The sequence below is a fragment of the Cetorhinus maximus genome, chromosome 24, assembly GCF_964194155.1.
Source record: "Cetorhinus maximus chromosome 24, sCetMax3.hap1.1, whole genome shotgun sequence".
NCBI lineage: Eukaryota > Metazoa > Chordata > Chondrichthyes > Lamniformes > Cetorhinidae > Cetorhinus > Cetorhinus maximus.
In genome coordinates, this window is record NC_135902.1 from 21,563,081 (window position 1) to 21,581,230 (window position 18,150).

The 18,150-nt window shown below is 43.9% G+C and overlaps 1 protein-coding gene across 5 annotated transcripts in view; it reads right to left on the reverse strand.

Moving 5' to 3' along the window:
- itgb4 (integrin, beta 4) overlaps window positions 1-18,150 on the reverse strand; it is a 154,546-nt gene that overhangs the window by 45,465 nt on the left and 90,931 nt on the right. For all 5 annotated transcript variants that reach the window (XM_078570843.1, XM_078570845.1, XM_078570842.1 and 2 more), the window contains exons 23-28: window positions 16,018-16,041; window positions 14,278-14,426; window positions 13,395-13,574; window positions 12,423-12,574; window positions 6,120-6,327; window positions 1,263-1,402 (exon numbers count right to left, since the gene is read on the reverse strand). In XM_078570843.1, the coding sequence (XP_078426969.1) occupies window positions 1,263-1,402; window positions 6,120-6,327; window positions 12,423-12,574; window positions 13,395-13,574; window positions 14,278-14,426; window positions 16,018-16,041 (853 nt within the window). The remainder of the gene's footprint in view (window positions 1-1,262; window positions 1,403-6,119; window positions 6,328-12,422; window positions 12,575-13,394; window positions 13,575-14,277; window positions 14,427-16,017; window positions 16,042-18,150) is intronic.

An 18,150-nucleotide genomic window follows, 5' to 3' on the forward strand; every position in this document is an offset into this window, starting at 1 on the left:
AATAATGGATCCATAGCGGAAGGAGCCCAGTGACATTCCTTGTTAGAGAAGCTGCTTTACATGAGGCTGTGTCTGGAGTCCATTTTGTATTGTGAAACCCATTCTGTTGTTAAAACAAGCAGCACTGAGAAATGTCAACAAATGTTGAGACTGTCAAGGTCCCAGGCACTGACTGGTGTCATTAAAGGTAGTTTTCTGTTCTGCAAATATATGGGAAGGTATTAAATTGGTTATGTTACTCAACCAGTAATATAGGGAAGGTGGGTTCAAATTCCACCATCGCAGTCTGGGAACTTGAATTCAGTTTGAAAAAGCCCTTGCTCTGTGGAACAGGAGTTTTCTTAATTTAATAGCTGTCTGGGCTCTCAGATGGAAACATTGTTTGATCAACAGCTCAGGCTTTCTGATCTCTGTGGTCAATTGTAAAATGTTTGTTGACATAAGTCAAGTAGTTTCAAGTATTTGTGGTTTATGGTTTTTGAATCTTCAAAGGGCCTGGATTTTTAATAGCTTGGCATGCAGACTTCTTTTTACACAGGAGAAATTTATCAATGGATTACATTTTTTCATTTTTTTAATATCTGCCACTGTACAATATGGTGTTTATTGGTTCTAGAAAGTGTACAGTGGGTCAATGGGCATGGAAGTGCCAGTGCTTGGCATAGGGGGCACGAGGGGTCTGAGGGGATGGGTGGAAGAGCAGAGCACTTGGCATGGGGGCATGAGGGGACATGGAGGGTGGGTGGAAAGGCAGAACATGGCAGAGTGGGCATTGGCAGATATAGGGGTTACTTGAGGTCATGAGGTGGCATGGATTGGGCATGGGGAGTGTTTGGAAGATGAAGGGGGTGTGAGGGGTGAGGGCTGTAGGGCCTTTGTTCTTTCATTGGGAAAATGTCCCATGGCACGGGGGCTGGGCCTTTTGAGCAGTCCACATTGGCACCCAGCAGCCCCTCTGGCTGCCTCCACATTTCTCATCGGGTCAGCTGGCTCAACTCCAGCAATGAACATTTTGCCTTGGCGGGCACTTTCTCTTGAGGTGGGAGGGCTGAGCCGGGACTTTTCCCAACTCCCCCTACCCACCTCCAGGATGAAAATCCAGGCCTCTGTGTCTAGAACTCTCATTCCTGACACAGGAGGTCAACAGCCCTGCTGCTGCTGCTGCTGCTGTGTCTGGTACTTCTCACACGCACCAGAACAAATAGCCTTGCTGCTCACATCTAAATAATAAGCTTTTCTGTCAATGGCCAATGACCCATTACCTTATATCCTGTTGGTCGGCCTGGCGGTGGGATCCAATTCATGCGGATTCTTTTGCTGTCAATTGGCTGAGCTTTGACATTGGTGGGTGGGGAGTTGATGGAGATGGCACTTTGCTCGAGGGGGATTGTTGCTTGATTTTCTGTAATATCAGACAGCAGGACAAGTTAATGAAAGATCTTGGATTTTTTTTTACTGACTATGGAAGGATGGCTCAGTAGGGAGCAAACCTTTCCTGCTACATTGGAGAGAAAAATAAGCATGTGAGTAAAACATTAAAGCAGAAGGACAGGTAAGGATGTGTGGCTTAAAATAAATGTTCTTTATATAAGCACACAGAATATATGGAGCGAATTGAATAAATTGCAGGTGCAAACTCAATTTGTAGGTTATGACGTGGTAGCCATCACGTGGTTGCAAGATGATCAGGTTTGGGAACTAAATATACCAAGTTAGAAGGTCCGCAAGAAAGTAAGGGAAAATGGTAGAAAGGGAGAGGAATAGTCTTAGTGAATGAAATCACTTCAAAGATAAGAGGATGTAATGAGAAGCAGGCAGTGGGTAGAATTAAGAAATAGAAAAGGATTTAAGACTGTAGTGGGAGTAATGTATAGGCCCCTTGGTAGCAGCTGTGAGGTGATAGGTTGTATAAATGCATAGATTAGACAAGCATGAAGCAAAAGCAGGTTGGCTTTGATCTGGAGTTTTAGCTTTCACATACTGTAGGTTGGGATAAGAAGACTACCATAATGTCAAAAAGGTAGTGAATTTCTTGAGTGTGTTCAGGATAATTTAGTGCAACAATATGTCCTAGAACCAAGTAGGCATGCCATGTTAGATTTAGTAACACATAATGAACCAGATTTAGCGAACAGCTTAACAAAGTGTGAATTTTTTTCTAAAGGCAACCATAATATGATCAAATTCAACCCAATGTTTGAAAGGGAGAAACACAAAACAATTACTAAGATTCAAGATTTATGTCAGGGCCTTCACTGAGATGAGACAGAAAATGCCCACAGTAAACTGGATAAATCTGTTAATGGATAAAACGACAGAAGGTCAGTGGATAGAGTTCAGAATCACAGAATCACACAGTGCAGAAGAGGCCCTTCGGCCCATCGTGTCTGCACCAACATGTGAGAAACACCTGACCTACCTACCTAATCCCATTTACCAGCACTTGGCCCATAGCCTCGAATGTTATGACATGCCAAGTGCTCATCCAAGTACTTTTTAAAGGATGTGAGGCAACCCACCTCCACCACCCTCCTAGGTAGCGCATTCCAGACCATCACCACCCTCTGGGTAAAAAAGCTTTTCCTCACATCCCCCCTAAACCTCCTGCCCCTCACCTTGAACTTGTGTCCCCTCGTATCTGACCCTTCAACTAAGGGGAACAGCTGCTCCCTATCCACCCTGTCCATGCCCCTCATAATCTTGTACACCTCGATCAGGTTGCCCCTCAGTCTTCTCTGCTCCAATAAAAACAACCCAAGTCTATCCAACCTCTCTTCATAACTTAAATGTTTCATCCCAGGCAACATCCTGGTGAATCTCCTCTACACCCCCTCCAGTGCAATCACATCCTTCCTATAATGTGGCGACCAGAACTGCATACAGTGCTCCAGCTGTGGCCTCACCAAGGTTCCATACAACTCCAACTCCCTACTTTTGTAATCTATGTCTCGATTGATAAAGGCAAGTGTCCCATATGCCTTTTTCACCATCCAACTAACATGCCCCCCCTTTTTGAAACTTGTCTATTTCTTTGTCCATAACAAGCTTAAACTGTACCATGTTGTGGTCGCTATCACTAAAATGCTCCCCCACCACCACCTCAGCCACCTGTCTGACTTCTTTCCCCAGAATTAGGTCCCACACTGCGCCGTCCCTTGTTGGACCCTCTACATATTGACCTAAAAAGTTCTCCTGTACACATTTCAAGAAATCCACTCCATCCAAGCCCTTAACACCATGTCTATCCCAATTAATGTTCAAAAATAATTTGTGATGCAGAACCAGTTTATACTCCTAAGGGGAAAAAGCTCTACTTGTCAAAAAACAGCTATGGATGACTAATGTGGTGAGAGACAATATAAAATTAGAAGAAAAAGCACACAAATTACAAAAGTAGCATAGATCCTGGTGTCTGGGAGAGGTACAAAGAACAGCAAAGGATTACAAAACAAGAAATTATAACTGCAAAAAGGAAGTATCAAAAGAAACTTGCAAAGTATATAAAAATCAACACAAAAAGTTTTATTATTATGTTAGGAAAAAGAAAGTGGTCAGAAGTAACGTCCTCTCCTTGATAACTGATAATAGTGATATTGTCACTAAAAATAAGGAAATGGCGGACGTGCTGAATAATTACACGTTGCATCAGTATTTATTGTAGAGGGACAGTTCAGCATGCCAGACATCCAAAGGAAACTAATACTGTATTGAATCAGGGAAGGGGACTCACCAAGATTAACAGTAATGAACATTTATATAGTGTTTTTAATGTAAAAAAAAAGTTCCAAAACGCTTTACTGGAGCATCATGGAACAGAATTTGATCCTGAGCCACATAAGGAGATATTAGGCTATATGACTGAAAACTTGGTTAAGGAGGCAGGATTTAAGGAGCATCGTAAAGGAGGAAAGGGAGGTGGAGAGAAATAGGGGACAGGGTCTTGGCAGCTGAAAGCACGGCTGCCAGTGGTGGAATGATTAAAATTGTGAATGCTCAAGAGGCCAGAATTGGCAGAGCACAGAGATCTAAGGGGGTGTTGTAGGGCTGAAGGAGAAATAAAAAATACTAGACCTCGCTGTATTAGGACAGGAGGGGCTAGTTTCCCAGTTGTCACATGGTCCATGCACTGAAATAACAAGACCTTAATGTTGTTTATGTTACTATGTCCATGAACACTACACTACCAAATCACAAAAAAACAGAAAGTGAATCTTCCACAGGAGGCAGGGAGGTTGAGACTATCAACAGAGAAAAAAGTGACTAAAGGAAAGAATCACAAGATCAGAGGTTGGTTGCCTAATGAGAAACATGTGGTTTAAAGTATAGGTTGCATACAAAAAATAGTGTTTAGTCATTAGTGATTTTAGCCTCATGTTACAGAAAAAATCTTAAAATGTGAAATCATGTTGTGCCATTCTTTCAGCAATTTGCAGGAAGTTCAAATTTCTTTTTTTTAAACGTTATTTTAAATGGTCACTAATCATAACAGTTGTGAATTTGTGGAATTGTCTAACCCAGAGAGATGTAGAAACTCAGTTGTTGAGTAATTTCAGGCAGAAATTGATAGACTTTTGGGTACTAAGGGAGTCGAGGGAAATGGGGAAAGTGTGGGAAGGTAGAATTGAGGGCAAAGGTCAGCCATGATCTTATTGGATGGTGGATCAGGCTCAAGGGGCCATATGATCTACAACTACACCTATTTCTTATGTCCACCTGCACACACACCCATTCACATTCGGGTAGACGCAAACATGGACATGGACACACGTGAACATTTACAGACACATACATAAACACACAAGTCCATCACTCCGAGCAGCAGTAAAACTTTCATCAAAAGGATTCAATAAATTGAAATACAATGATTATGTGGCCCTTCTGCTTCTGTACTGCTTCTGTGCTGTGGTCACCCACCCATTCCTGATTAGTTTTGTGTAGTGACAATCTGAGGAAAACTCGTCAGGTCTTCGATGGGGAAGATCCCGAACTGGACTCCTCAGCCACTGGCTGTGACACATTTGTGAAATTTACCCTGGTTTACAGCTCACTGCAAGAGGGACAAAAGCCAGTGCAATATAGAAATATTCCAAGAAAGGGCATTGCTCTTCTAAGTCTCCTTAGATTCGCTCTGAATTGGTACAATATTATGGCAATGTAGTTAGTTTGAGTCACGAATTACTTGCTGTTAGTGTAATAAAAAGTGGAGTTCAGCCAACTTCCCTTGACAATCGCTGAGGTGGTTAAGTCTGGTATTAGCGTGAAGAAGCTCCCAGGTTCAGTTCCAGACCAAGGTGCTATTAGGAGCGTGGTAGTTTGCCACAGCACCATTGGGCTATGAAAGGAGTGAGTGACCTCTGATAGAAAAAGAGTAAGCTTATGCATACATGCTCATGTGTGCTCTTTGCAGACATGTGGCATGTGCATGTGTGAGCTTGCATGTGGGAGTGTGCCCACATGGTCAAGGATGTGCCCCCATGTCTTTGTAAATGTGGGTGTGCAAGGGTGGTGCTGCGTGTGTTTGTGTGTGTGTGTGTGTGTGTGTGGGATGGGTGGGGGCCGCATGTATGTGTGGGTGGGTGTGTGGGTTGGTGTGTGTGGGTGGGGATGAGTGTGTGCGTGGGGATGAGTGTGTGTGTGTATGTGTGTGTGTGTGCGTGCGTGTGTGTTTTTGGGGGTGGCACAGTATGGGTGCAGCTGCATGTAGGTGTGGGTGGGTGCGTGGGTTGGTGTGCATGTATGCGTGCGTGTTTGTGGGGTGGTGCAGGATGCACGATTGTGTGGGTGGATGTGTGTGGATGGGGATGGATGTGTGTGTGTGTGTGTGTGTATACATGTATATTTGTTAAAAGAGGACAGATTTGGACTCACTTGCAGCGATGCACCTCTCGGTTAAACAGCCTTTTAGCACACACTGTTTGCAGTTCACACAAAAGAGCAGTTGCATGGGCACGGTCACTAATGGCCTGTACCTGGGCCAATGCAACCAGGAAGAGTTAGCTGTATTGGCGGAATGTAGTGGTGGGTGGGGGGCAGGTGGGTGGTAGTGACCAAGAGTGGTAAACAAAAGATGCAGGGAGCAGAAAGTGTTAACTGAAGAACGAGGCAAAGGTTGAACACACCATTATCATTGGCGATGATGACGTTGGTTTCAGGAAATTTCCCCAGCTTTGCTCCATTTTGGGGCTTGTACAGTTCCATGCGGAATTGTTTGAGCTGCCCATTTTGCAGGAGTGTGTCAATCTCTGTTTGCTCCAGGAGTGAGACGGGTATCTCCTTGCGAGTCTCTCCAGGGTAGAATATGACCTCGCTCTCCGTTGATATGTAATCCTGCAAGAGACAAAAAGCAAGATGTGTGAAGTGATATATTTTGGTGCCAGGAATGAGGAGGGGCAATGGCTGAGATTTTCCAGCCCCGCTATTGACTTTCAGTGAGACTGGACGATCCCAGCAGGGTTGGAAAATCCCGGCCAATATACAATAAATGGTGCAATTCTAGAGGGGGTGCAAAAACAGAGAGCACTGGGTGCAGATGTACATAATTTTTTAAAGGTGGCAAGACAAGTTCAGAAGGGTCCTCAAGCATATGCTTTTCTTAGCTTTATTAATAGAGGAATAGAATTTAATAGCAGGAAAGTTATGCCAAACCTTTATTAATAATTGATTAGACCTCAGTTGGAGTACTGTATCCATTTCTGGGCACCACACTTTAGGAAGGATGTGAAGGCTTTACAGAGGATGCAGAGAGGTGTTCTCCTTCGAGCAGAGGAGATTAAGAGTTTTGATAGAAGTGTTAAAAATTACGAAGGAGTAATTGAATAAATGAGGAGAAACTGTTTCCAATGGCAGAAGGTTAGCAAACCTTGAAACAATTGGCAAAAGAACTAGAGGTGACACAAGATGAGAATGGCTGCTAAAAACAAAAAGCTAAAAGCTACTGCGGATGCTGGAAATCCAAAGGGACATCAAGGCAGCATTTGACTGTGTGTGGCATCAAGGAGCCCTAGCAAAAATGGGGTCAGTGGGAATTAGGGGGAAAACTCTTCACTGGTTGGAAGCACAAAGGAAGATGGCTGTGGTTGTTGGAGGTCAGTCATCTCAGCTCCAGGATATCACTGCAGGAGTTCCTCAAGGTAGTGTCCTAGGCCCAACCATCTTCAGCTGCTTTATCAATGACCTTCCTTCCGTCATAAGGTCAGAAGTGGGGATGTTCACTGATGATTGCACAATGTTCAGTACCATTCACAGCTTCTCAGATACTGATGTAGACCATGTTCAAATGCAGCAAGACCTGGACAATATCTAGGCTTGGGCTGACAAGTGGCAAGTAACATTTGTGCCACACAAGTGCCAGGCAATGACAATCTCAAACAAGAGAGAATCTAACCATCTGCTGTTGACATTCAATGGCATTACCATCGCTGAATTCCCCCACTAACTGGGGGTTACCATTGACCAGAAACTGAGCTGGACTAGCCATATAAATACTGTGGCTCAAGGTCATGTCAGAGGCTAGGGATCCTGCAGCGAGTAACTCACCTCCTGACTCCCCAAAACCTGTCCACCATCCACAAGGCACAAGTCAGGAGTGTGATGGAATATTCTCCACTTGCCTGGATGAGTGCAGCTTCAACAACACTCAAGAAGCTTTACACCACCTAAGACAAAGCAGCCCACTTGATTGGCACCCCTTCGACAAACATTCACTCCCTCCACCACCAATGCACAGTGGCAGCAGCGTGCACCATCTACAAGATGCACTACAGGAACTCACCAAGGCTCCTTAGAAAGCATCTTCCAAACCCACGGCCACTACCCTCTAGAAGGACAAGGACAGCAGTCACAGGGGAACACCACCACCTGGTAGTTCCACTCCAAGCCACTCACCATCCTGACTTGGAAATATATCACCGTTCCTTCACCGCCGCTGGGTCAAAATCCTGGAGCTCCCTTCCTAACAGCTCCCTTCCTACCTACACCACATGGACTGCAGCGGTTCAAGAAGGCCGCTCACCACCACCTTCTCAAGGGCAATTAGGGATGGGCAATAAATGCTGGTCTAGCCAGCAATGCCCAGATCCCATGAATGAATTTTTTAAAAGTTGATAGGTATCTGGAATGCATTGCCTGAAGGGAAGCAGATTCAGTAATATCTTTAAAAGAGATATGGGTAAATACTCAAAGGGAAATATTTACAGAGCGATGAGGAAAAAGCAGGGAAAGTTTGGATAACTCTTTGAAAGAGCAGGCATAGGCACAATGGGCTGAACGACCACCTGTGTTGTATCATTCTATGATTCTAAGATGACAGAGAGTGGATACCCGGGTGACAGGGAATTATCCACGGGTGGGATGAGGTTTCCTAAAGCTAATAAAAATAAAAAATTTAAAATTTAATTAATAACATGTCCCCGCTCATGTGACAGTTATTACATTTTTCATATCTTCATTTTTTTTGAAAATTCTTCATCTCCCTAAGACAGCTTTGAGCTGCAGGGAGATTCTCAAGCGTGCATGTGCGAAGTTCACGCTCGCCCCGCTCCCCCTACCCGCACAGGCAGTGCTGAGCGCTGTTGCTCACGTTTCGTGTTGGATGGGCCTTAATTGGCCCACCAGCGTGAATTCACAGTCGGGCCCCGATCGCGGGCGGTGGTCGTGTTCCCGCCGGACAGGGGCAAAATTCTGCCCATGGTCATCATTAGACTTTTAATTCCAGAATTTTTACAGAATTCAAATTTCACCATTTGATGTGGTGGGATTCAAACCCAGGTCCCCAGAGCATTACCCTGGGTATATGGAATACTAGCCCAGTGACAATACCACTATGCCACCACCTCCCCTGCCCAATTATGAATGCTCAGCTGAGTTTCAAAAGCTACAATTATCACATCAGGGGTTTCTGAGTTTACAGTTTTATTGACAATTTAAAGGTGCTATTAAAGGATTGGATGTCTTTGATGTGGAGCCTAAATAGAAGTTTGTTTTTATAAGGGATTAACCACTTGAGGAGATTTAAAAGCATTGAATGGATTTTATGGAGGGGAGTTTTTTCATTATAAGTGTGTAGGAATGAAAGCTGTATTAGATTGTTAGAAGTTTTTTAAATCTCCATATGGCTCCTGAGGTCTGTCCATGGTGGGTACAGGATGAGTGGCTATTGAGGCCTCATGAAGAGTCTGAGAGGCCATGAGGGTGAGTGAGGTGGTATGAATTGGCACAGAGGGTACGAGGGGTCATGGGACATGGGTGGGGAGGATGAGGGTGTTTAAGGGGTGAGGCCGAGAGGGCCAATAGCTTCTGAAACAACTGGGATGAAGTCCTGGAGAACCAAGGCGGGCCTTCCAACTGGCACAACTTGGCACTTGCCTGCCCCCGTGGCTGCCTGTGCTCTGTTTCTAGGATCAGCAGGCCCAGCTTGATCCCACACCTGCTCCCCTGGAGCGAAAATTGAGTTATTTGTGGTACTTTTTACTGAGGAGAGTCCGGCAAGTTGGGAAATTTCTAGACTCAAGCTACCCTCCTCGATAGTGAAAATCCATCCTGTGATCTCACTGAAAAATATAAGATTCTGAAGGGGCTTGACAGGTTGAAAGGTTGTTTCCCCTGGCTGGGGAATCTAGAACACAGGGGGCACAATCTCAGGATAAGGGATGGATCATTTACAACACGGAAATTCCTTCACTCAGACAGTTGTGAATCTTTGGAATTCTCTATCCTGGAGGGTTGTGGATGTTCCATAGTTGGGTATATTTAAGGCTGAGATAGATTGTTCATCTCTCAGGAAATCAAGGGATATGAGGAGAGGGAAGTGGAGTTGAGGCAGAAGAGCAGCCATGATTGTGTCTGAACAGTGGAGCAGGCTCAAGGGGTCATATGGTCTATTCCTGCTCCTAATTCTTAGGTTCTTATGTAATACATATTGAGATCAGAGAGGCAATAAGGCATCCTGAGGCCTGGGCCCCTTGAATATTCTGGGCTCTGCCATTACAGACAGTTACAGACAATGAAGCACTTCCTGAAGAGTAGACAGTGTTGTAATTGCAGGAGATGCAGCAGCCAATTTGTGTACAGGAAACTTCTGAAAAAAACAGCAATGTGATAATGACCAAATCTCTGTTTTTTTTTTATTATGTTGTTTGCGGGATAAATTTTAGCCAGGACACCAGAAGAATACCCCAACTCTTCTTTGAACAATGCCTAAGGGATCTTTTACATCCAGTGGAGAGGGCAGATGGGGCCTTCATTTAATCACATCAGAAACATGGCACCTTTGGAATTAAAATGTAGAATTTACAACACAGAAAGAGGTCTTTCAGCCCAACAGCTCTATGCTGGTGTTTATGCTCCAAATGACCCTCCTCCCACCCTACTTTATCTAACCCTATCAGGATATCCTTCTATTCCATGCTCCCTCATGTGTTTATCTATCTTCACCTTAAAGCTGTCTTTATGCTATTCACTCTCAATTACTCAATGTAGTGGCAGGCACTCACTGGATGAAGATGTTCTTCCTAAATTCTCTATTGTATTTATTAGTGACCATCTTATATTTATTGCCCCAAATTTTGGATTCCCCCATAGGTGGAAACATGAACCAATTTACGATTTTAAAAACCTTAATCAGCACTCCCCAGTCTTCTCTTTTCTAGAGAAAAGAGCCCCAGCCTGTTCAATATATTCTGATATGCATAGTCTCTCAGTTTTGGTATCATTCTAATCAACCATTTTTGCACTTTCCCCACTGCCTCTACATCACTTTGTAATAGGGAGATCAGGACCCTGATTTTTGATTCAGGCTGGGAAAACTTTAGTGTGGCTTTTGCAGCTTCTGAAACTCAAGCTCACTTTCGAACCCCATTCCTGTCATATTCTTGTCTCTGAGAGATGTGGGGAGGAGTGCAGAGTGCAGGTGTGAAGGCGGGTTGGTTAGAAGGCCTGTCTCAGTTCTCAGAGACAGCAGGTCCCAACATTGTTCTTATGTCTCCTAAACCTCACTCCTCATCCCTCACCCAAATTCAGGCCACCCCCATATCTCTATGCCCCATCATGGCCCTCATACTCCCAATGCCCTCTATGCCCCTTCATATTGATCCTGCCCTTTCATACTCCCCATGCCTCCTCAAGGAGAGCTCCATACCCCCACATAGAGGGCACCATGCCCTCTCATATCCCCATGCCACCCATTCTACTTCCTCATGCCCCTTTTGTGCCCCTCATATCTCCTCATATACTCCATGCCAATCCATGACCCCTTCCATGACCCCTCATAGTCCAAATGCTCCCTCACAGACCCCCACAACCCCTACATGCCATTCTCCCAGTATCTGCTATGGACACACCTCATGTGTCTTTGATATGGGGATTAAAAAAATAAACTTCTAACAATCTAACAGTGCTGTTATTCAAAAACACGTCATACTGAAAAAAACCCTAATTCATAAAAGCTATTAAAAAAATGTAAATCTCTACAAGTGGTCAATCTGTTGTAAAAATCATTTAGCCACTTACCACATCAAAGATAATCTTTTAATCACCTTGTAAAACTGTCACTCAAATGCGAGCATAGCCCCTGCTGAGATAAGTAGTTCTGGAGCTTTTGAAACTCAGCCAAGCACTCACAACAGCCCCAGCTATCAAAACAAACCCTGAAAAATGTAAACAATGGAGTGCATTGAAACTGAAAAACCAGGTGGCCTTTTTTAAGCTGCCAGTGGTGTTTCATTTCCATTTCAAAGCAGATTGCCAGCAATCAATGGGGCAGGGCTTCCAAAACCCACACCACAATACAGATATAGCAGAAACAAAGTTAACGTTTCGAGTCCATATGAGCCTTCTTCAGAGCTAAATAGAACTTCTACTTAGCTCTGAAGAAGGGCTGTTTCTCTGTCCACAGATGCTGTCAGGCATGTTGCGTTTTCCCAGCATTTTCTGTTTTTATTTCAGGTTTCCAGCATCTACAGTATTTTGCTTTATTATACAGAAATAGCAAGGCTGATTTGGTTGTGGGGGGGGTGTGTGGGGTGAACCACAGGGACTTGGGAGGGGTGGTGGAAGGGAATTCAAATTTCCCACGATCCTCACAATGGTGACTCTGACCTCAGAAAAGGTGCATGGGCATTTGCAGCCAAGGCCTTCCCAACCTACAAAAAGATGACACAAAAATAGTGCAAAGTCAAGAAGGTAGAGGAAATTTGTTTTAGCAGCCAGAAACATCCAAACTTCAGATTTCCTGACCTGATTCCTGCCTCCATTGGGAGACAAAAATCCAGCCCTTGCAAAACTGTGCATAGCACTCCAAGTGTAATGTGGAGACTATAGTCACCATATGTAGAAAAGGCCATTGGTTGTAGCTTGCTCAAAATAGATAGCATCCAGTGAGAACTGGACTTATATAGGACACCCCAAATTACTTGTGTCAGTCATACCTTGCCATCCCTGGCGGTGAGATCTCTCGTCCTGTAGGAGACCTGTGTGCGTCCATCCTCCATTATCTCCCGGAACAGGGGTATTTTAGCCACTTTGTCCTGCCGCTGGTATGTGTAGGATGGTTGCAGGAAGGTGATAATGCTTTTGGCTGCTGGAAAGAGCAGAAACACACACATGTCAAATAGTGGAGGGAAAGACAAGCACTGGGAGTTCACTCACCAGTCACAATGCTTTCGTGATCTCCTACTGGAGTTACATCAGCCAATTGGCAGAAGCCAGTGGAGTTCCCAGAATGACTGCTAGGAAGAGAGAGTGGGCGAGGATGTCGGAGTGGGCACATGCGCAGGCTCAGCTGCAATGCCTTCCATGATCGAATGTCCTTTTGGCACTTGCTGCCTAAATTCATCGATTGTAAATGGCCACTTGAGTGAGGGGCAACTTCTGTTGGTAAACCCATAGCCCGGATTGAGGAAAAAGAGGGATAAGGTGGCTAACTCAACAGCTAGACTCTGTGATGGCTCATTTGATAATTACACTCAGTAGCCTGGCGCTGAGATATCCAGGCCAGAAGAAGCACCATTCATCCCCAGGCTTGCAAATATAACTGATAATTGGGAGCACCACAAACGGCCTCAGTACTCCTGGTCACAATCCACCAGCTCCTGTCAGACAGCACATACATGCACCCTCGGGCAAGGACTGAACTCTGCCAGGCTGTGATGCCTCTCACAGTTGAACTGAGCGCCATCCAGCCTCAGTCATAAAGAATGGCCATGCAGTGAAGTACTGGCCTTTTAGCACTTCAGAAGCAAATAGTGAGGAAAATAATCTCGAGAGAAGTATGTCAATATGAAGACGAATGGACAGAACTGAGAGAACTAGAATGGGGCTTGGCTGAATGAGCTGAACGACAGGGGGCCAAGGCGAACTGTGGAACTATCTAGGCCGAGGCAAGTTTCCCATAGACGTACAGGCTTCTTTGATGATGGTGATGTACACAAATCGCTGGTCGATCTCTGCATTCCCCTTTGGAACATCCACAGCCTCCACTTGCAAATGCTTTTCATCATCATCTTCATCCTTTACAAAGAGTGGAACCCGTACATCAATGGATTCGACCCCATCCTGGAACTCCACCTGCCCATGAGCATCTGCAAGGGGCCAAGGAACATAGATGATGACTATCAGACATGCTCCTTACACTCAAACACTTGCTCTTAAATCATTAAATCCCTATAGGTATAGGGACAGACCTGAGAATCCATTTAGGTTACACAGCTCTCTCTATCATTGTCACAGTCATGGAATAATAAGTTTATAGATATCTAGAGATCCAGTCCACACATTCAACCCTAGTCCTAGTGATCCACACCATACAGTCAATCCCAGTCATATGAACATACGAATTAGGAGTAGGTCATTTAGCCCCTCGAGCCTGCTCCACCGTTCAATAAGATCAGGCTGATCTGATTGTGGCCTCTCTCAACTCCACATTCCGCCTACCCCCGATAACGTTTGACTCCGTTGTTAGTCAAGAATCTATCTATCTGTGCCTTAAAAATATTCAATGATCCTTCCTCCACCGCTCTCTGGGGAAAAGAGTTCCAAAGATCGTTCCAGTCCTGGTGATTAACTCCATATGGTCAATCCCAGTCCTAGTGATCCACTCCGCAGTCAATCCCAGTTCTAGTGATCCACTCCATACAGTCAACTTCCAGTCCTAGTGATCCACTCCATACACCCTGCCCCCAATTTTCCCAGTGATCTACTCCATAGATCCCATTCCCAAATTTTCCTGAAGGAAAAAATCCCATGAACAGTTGGGCAAGCTATGTTTCCCTGCTTTAATCTCACCTCGATCAGTTGCCACCGTGTAGTAGCCGGGGCAAACTTTCAGACTGTTGAAGGCTTCCAAGTTAACCTTTTCTTCAGTTATATTCATGATCTGCTTCTCTGCTGAACGAAAGGCAGGTAATTGTGTGTCGATGATAGTCAGGTCCTGCCTGTGGTGAAAAATAGTCAGAATTATCAAGCACACACTTCAGTTCTGTAGAGGGACTGGAGAAGCTGGGATTGTTCTCCTTAGAACAGAGAAGGTTAGGTGGCGGGGGTTTGGGGGATTTGATAGAGGCTTTCAAAATTCTGAGGGGTTTTACCAGAGTTGATGTGGGGGGTGGAATCTGTTCCCATTGGCAGGAGGGTTGATAAAAAGACCACAAATAGAAGATCATTGGCAAAAGAACCAGAGGGGAAATGAAGAGAATTTTTTTACACGGCAATTTATGATCTGGAATCTACTACCTGAAAGGATGGTAGCAGCAGTTTGAATAGTAACTTTCAAAAGGGAAATTGGATAAATATTTGAAAAGGAAACCAAAATGCCAGGCTATGGGGTAAGAGTGGTGGGTGGATGGAGGGGGGGAGGGGGGGGTGGGGTGGGTTACTGTTGGTGTAATTGGTTATTTCATATAGCTGGAACAGATACTATGGCCAAATGGCCTCCTTCTGTTCTTTAGGATTCTATGTAAATATTGACCCCATAACCCTGAAGCTACTGCATCACTGCCTGCTCTTGAGGTAGGGCTGTATAACAAATGTTAATAAGGCCCAATACCTCTCAAAATATACTGGGAAGCACAAAATATCAAAGAATCAACAGCTTTTTGCAGCCTTGATAACCTGTCCAGCACCTTCAGTTTATCAAAGGATGGTACATTTTGTATTTAATCCTTCTCGATGTCCTTGTGGGTAAAAGCAGAGATCATGAAGGTACTGTGTTATACTCACTGACAGGCTGCGGATTCAGATCTGGCTCAACAATAGCACTGTAGCTACAACAGGATGATATGCTCAAGGTTCCCACTCTAGAGCTTTGAGCACACGATCCAGGCTGACAGACCCAGGGCAGTACTGAGGGGAGTGCTGCACTGTCGGAGGATTCGTCCTTCAGGTGAGATGCTAAACCTCTCAGGTGGATATAAATACTCCTTGGCATCATTTCAAAGAAGAGCAAGGGGAGTTATCCCTGGTATCCTGGCCAATATTTATACCTCAACCAAAATTAAAATAGACGATCTGGTAGTTTATTGCATTTACTGTTCGTGGGAGTTTGTTGTGCGCAAACTGGCTGCTGTGTTTCCTACATTTCAGCAGTGACTACACTTCAAAAAGGCACAATACAAATGCAAGTCTTTCTTTTCTTTTGTTTTTTATTTTGATGTTTGATGATTTCAGGTGATTTGGTGATTCCTGATGGTAGGTGAGAACAGGATCAAGCAGAGTTATGATAGGTTCTATATTCAAATCGCCAGTGACACTCAAGAACGGCACATGCTTGAAGTACCAAAGGTCAACTGGCGCGTGTGGATCAGGCCCACTGTGATACATCAGCACTTTAAATAGAGAAAAGGTGATTTTAAAAAGTTTGTGTTTCAGAGTGAGCCACACAAGAGAGGCCACGGTTGTGAATATCAGCTTAGAACTGGAGTGCAGGTTGGTGGATGGACAGTAATAATTCATAAATGACAGGGCAAGAGCAGTCTGAGGGTGCAATATGACCACTGGCTAGGTCGAGGATGTCAAGAAATTACTTACCTCTTTCCAGCATTTGGTTGAAGTCTAAAAAACACAAAAATAATTTTAAGTGTTGAATCAGATAAATTCTCAGTTCTCAGTGTTCACAACCACTGCCAAACTATAATATATGACATGACGGAGAGAGAAGCACAGGGAGATAGAGAGGGGGAGAAAGAATGCACAGAGAGGGGAGAGAGAGGCACAGAGAGAAAGGAAAGAGAGTAGTTATGCCATCTCTCAATTTGATTGGCATAAACATGCATCTCAGACAAATCTAGTCTCATTAACAATCTTGTGAAATTTGAAACCTCTTGATTTTTCTGCTGTTGATTTGTTTGGGGAGCTAGTTCATTTTCCCAATTCATACTGACACTTTCACCCTCCTCCTGTTCCATATCTTGCCAATGTGTTTCTCTCTGATTCTATTCTGGGGTTGGTGCTTGATACATCCTGTGAACAGGAGATCTTGCAAAATTAGCATGAGAATTTCCAACTGCAGCAGTGATGGGGGATGGATCTAATGGCAACTTTTGATCACAAATGTGGGTGGGGAATCCACAATATTGACTGTAAAATATGGCTGGTTGGCATATATGGTTTCCTAATACTGACAATGACTTAAATTGTTAAGAGCAGAACTTGCAGTGTTCTTGTCTGAGTGATTATACAGTAACTTAAAGGTATCCCAACACCTGCAAATTGAAATGGGTTTCCTTCTCCCAATTCAAGTTTGTAGTTTTGAAATAAAACACAGGAAGGAAAGACTGGCTAATAGGAAAGAAAATGTGATTAAGTTAGAGAATCAAATTATTACTGATGGTGTTTAACTCAATGATCTAGTTTGCATGACCTTATGGTGAAAGGGAACATTTGCAAATACTGTCAGCTAAAAAACAGAATTGTTTGCGTAGATTGGATGTGAATGTGAGACAGGAATTGGGATCAAAATTAAACACAGCAAGTGTTTTTACCCCTAAAGGACACTGGTAAACCAGTTGGGTTTTTACAACATTCATGGTCACTTTAAATAATTCCAAATTTTACAACAAAATTGAAATTCTCAAATTGCCGCGATGGGTTTAAACTCACGTACTCTGGATTATTAGTCCAGGTCTCTGGAACACTACTGCAGTAATATAACGATGATACTAACATACACTCAATTTACAGAATTACCTGGAAAAACTCAGCAGGTCTGGCAGCATCGGTGGAGAAGAAATCAGTTAACGTTTCGAGCCTTCACGACCCTTCAGTGGCTCGAAAAGGCTCGAAACGTTAACTGATTTCTTCTCCACCGATGCTGCCAGACCTGCTGAGTTTTTCCAGGTAATTCTGTTTTTGTTTTGGATTTCCAGCATCCGCAGTAGCTTTTAGCTTTTTGTTTTTACACTCAATTTACACTAGCACTAAACTAATCAAACTTATTACTTGGGTAATTCATACTATGATTGTGATTGCAGAATGTCAGGTGACTTCATAACCAAAAACAATTGCTCAAAGCCCGTATTTACAATCTTGAACTCACTCCCTGCTTGTTGTTATTTTTTCAAATATATGTGAGAAAAAGACTAGGGGAGAAACAGAAAGAGAGAGGATGGGCAGAAAGAATTAAAGTGGGAAGCAACAAGCAGTTACAGGCCAGAAAAAAAGAGGCAATCTAAACAAAAAAAAATGTATTCAAAGTCACAGTGGATCAACTATATAGGGTGTATCTATTGAATCTTCACCTGTGATGTGATGGCTGGCGTGCTATGAGGGAAGAGTCGAAAATTGTAGGTGCACTGCCTGTCACCTTCCAATCAATTCTTGGTTGGATTTCTGACTCTGTCTGTTAATCACTGATTAGATTAAAGCTGCTGCTGGCTGTTTCAAAAAGAGGTATCCTGTGGCGGAAAGTCTGGAGACTAGGTGAGTGGTGGGGTGGGTGTGTATTGCTAGTGCTGTCTTTCTCTCTCTCGGCCTCACTGAGGAAGTCCTAGGGAGCTGACTTAAATTTTTGGCCTAATTTTCAAATTCCTGCAGATCCCTCCTACTCCTCTAAGACCAAACTTCTTAAAATTTTCATCATTATTGATGGCCCCTCATTTAATCATTACATTCCTGCCTGTTCCAATCCAGGTGATGAAGCTTACAACTGGAGTCTAATTTTTC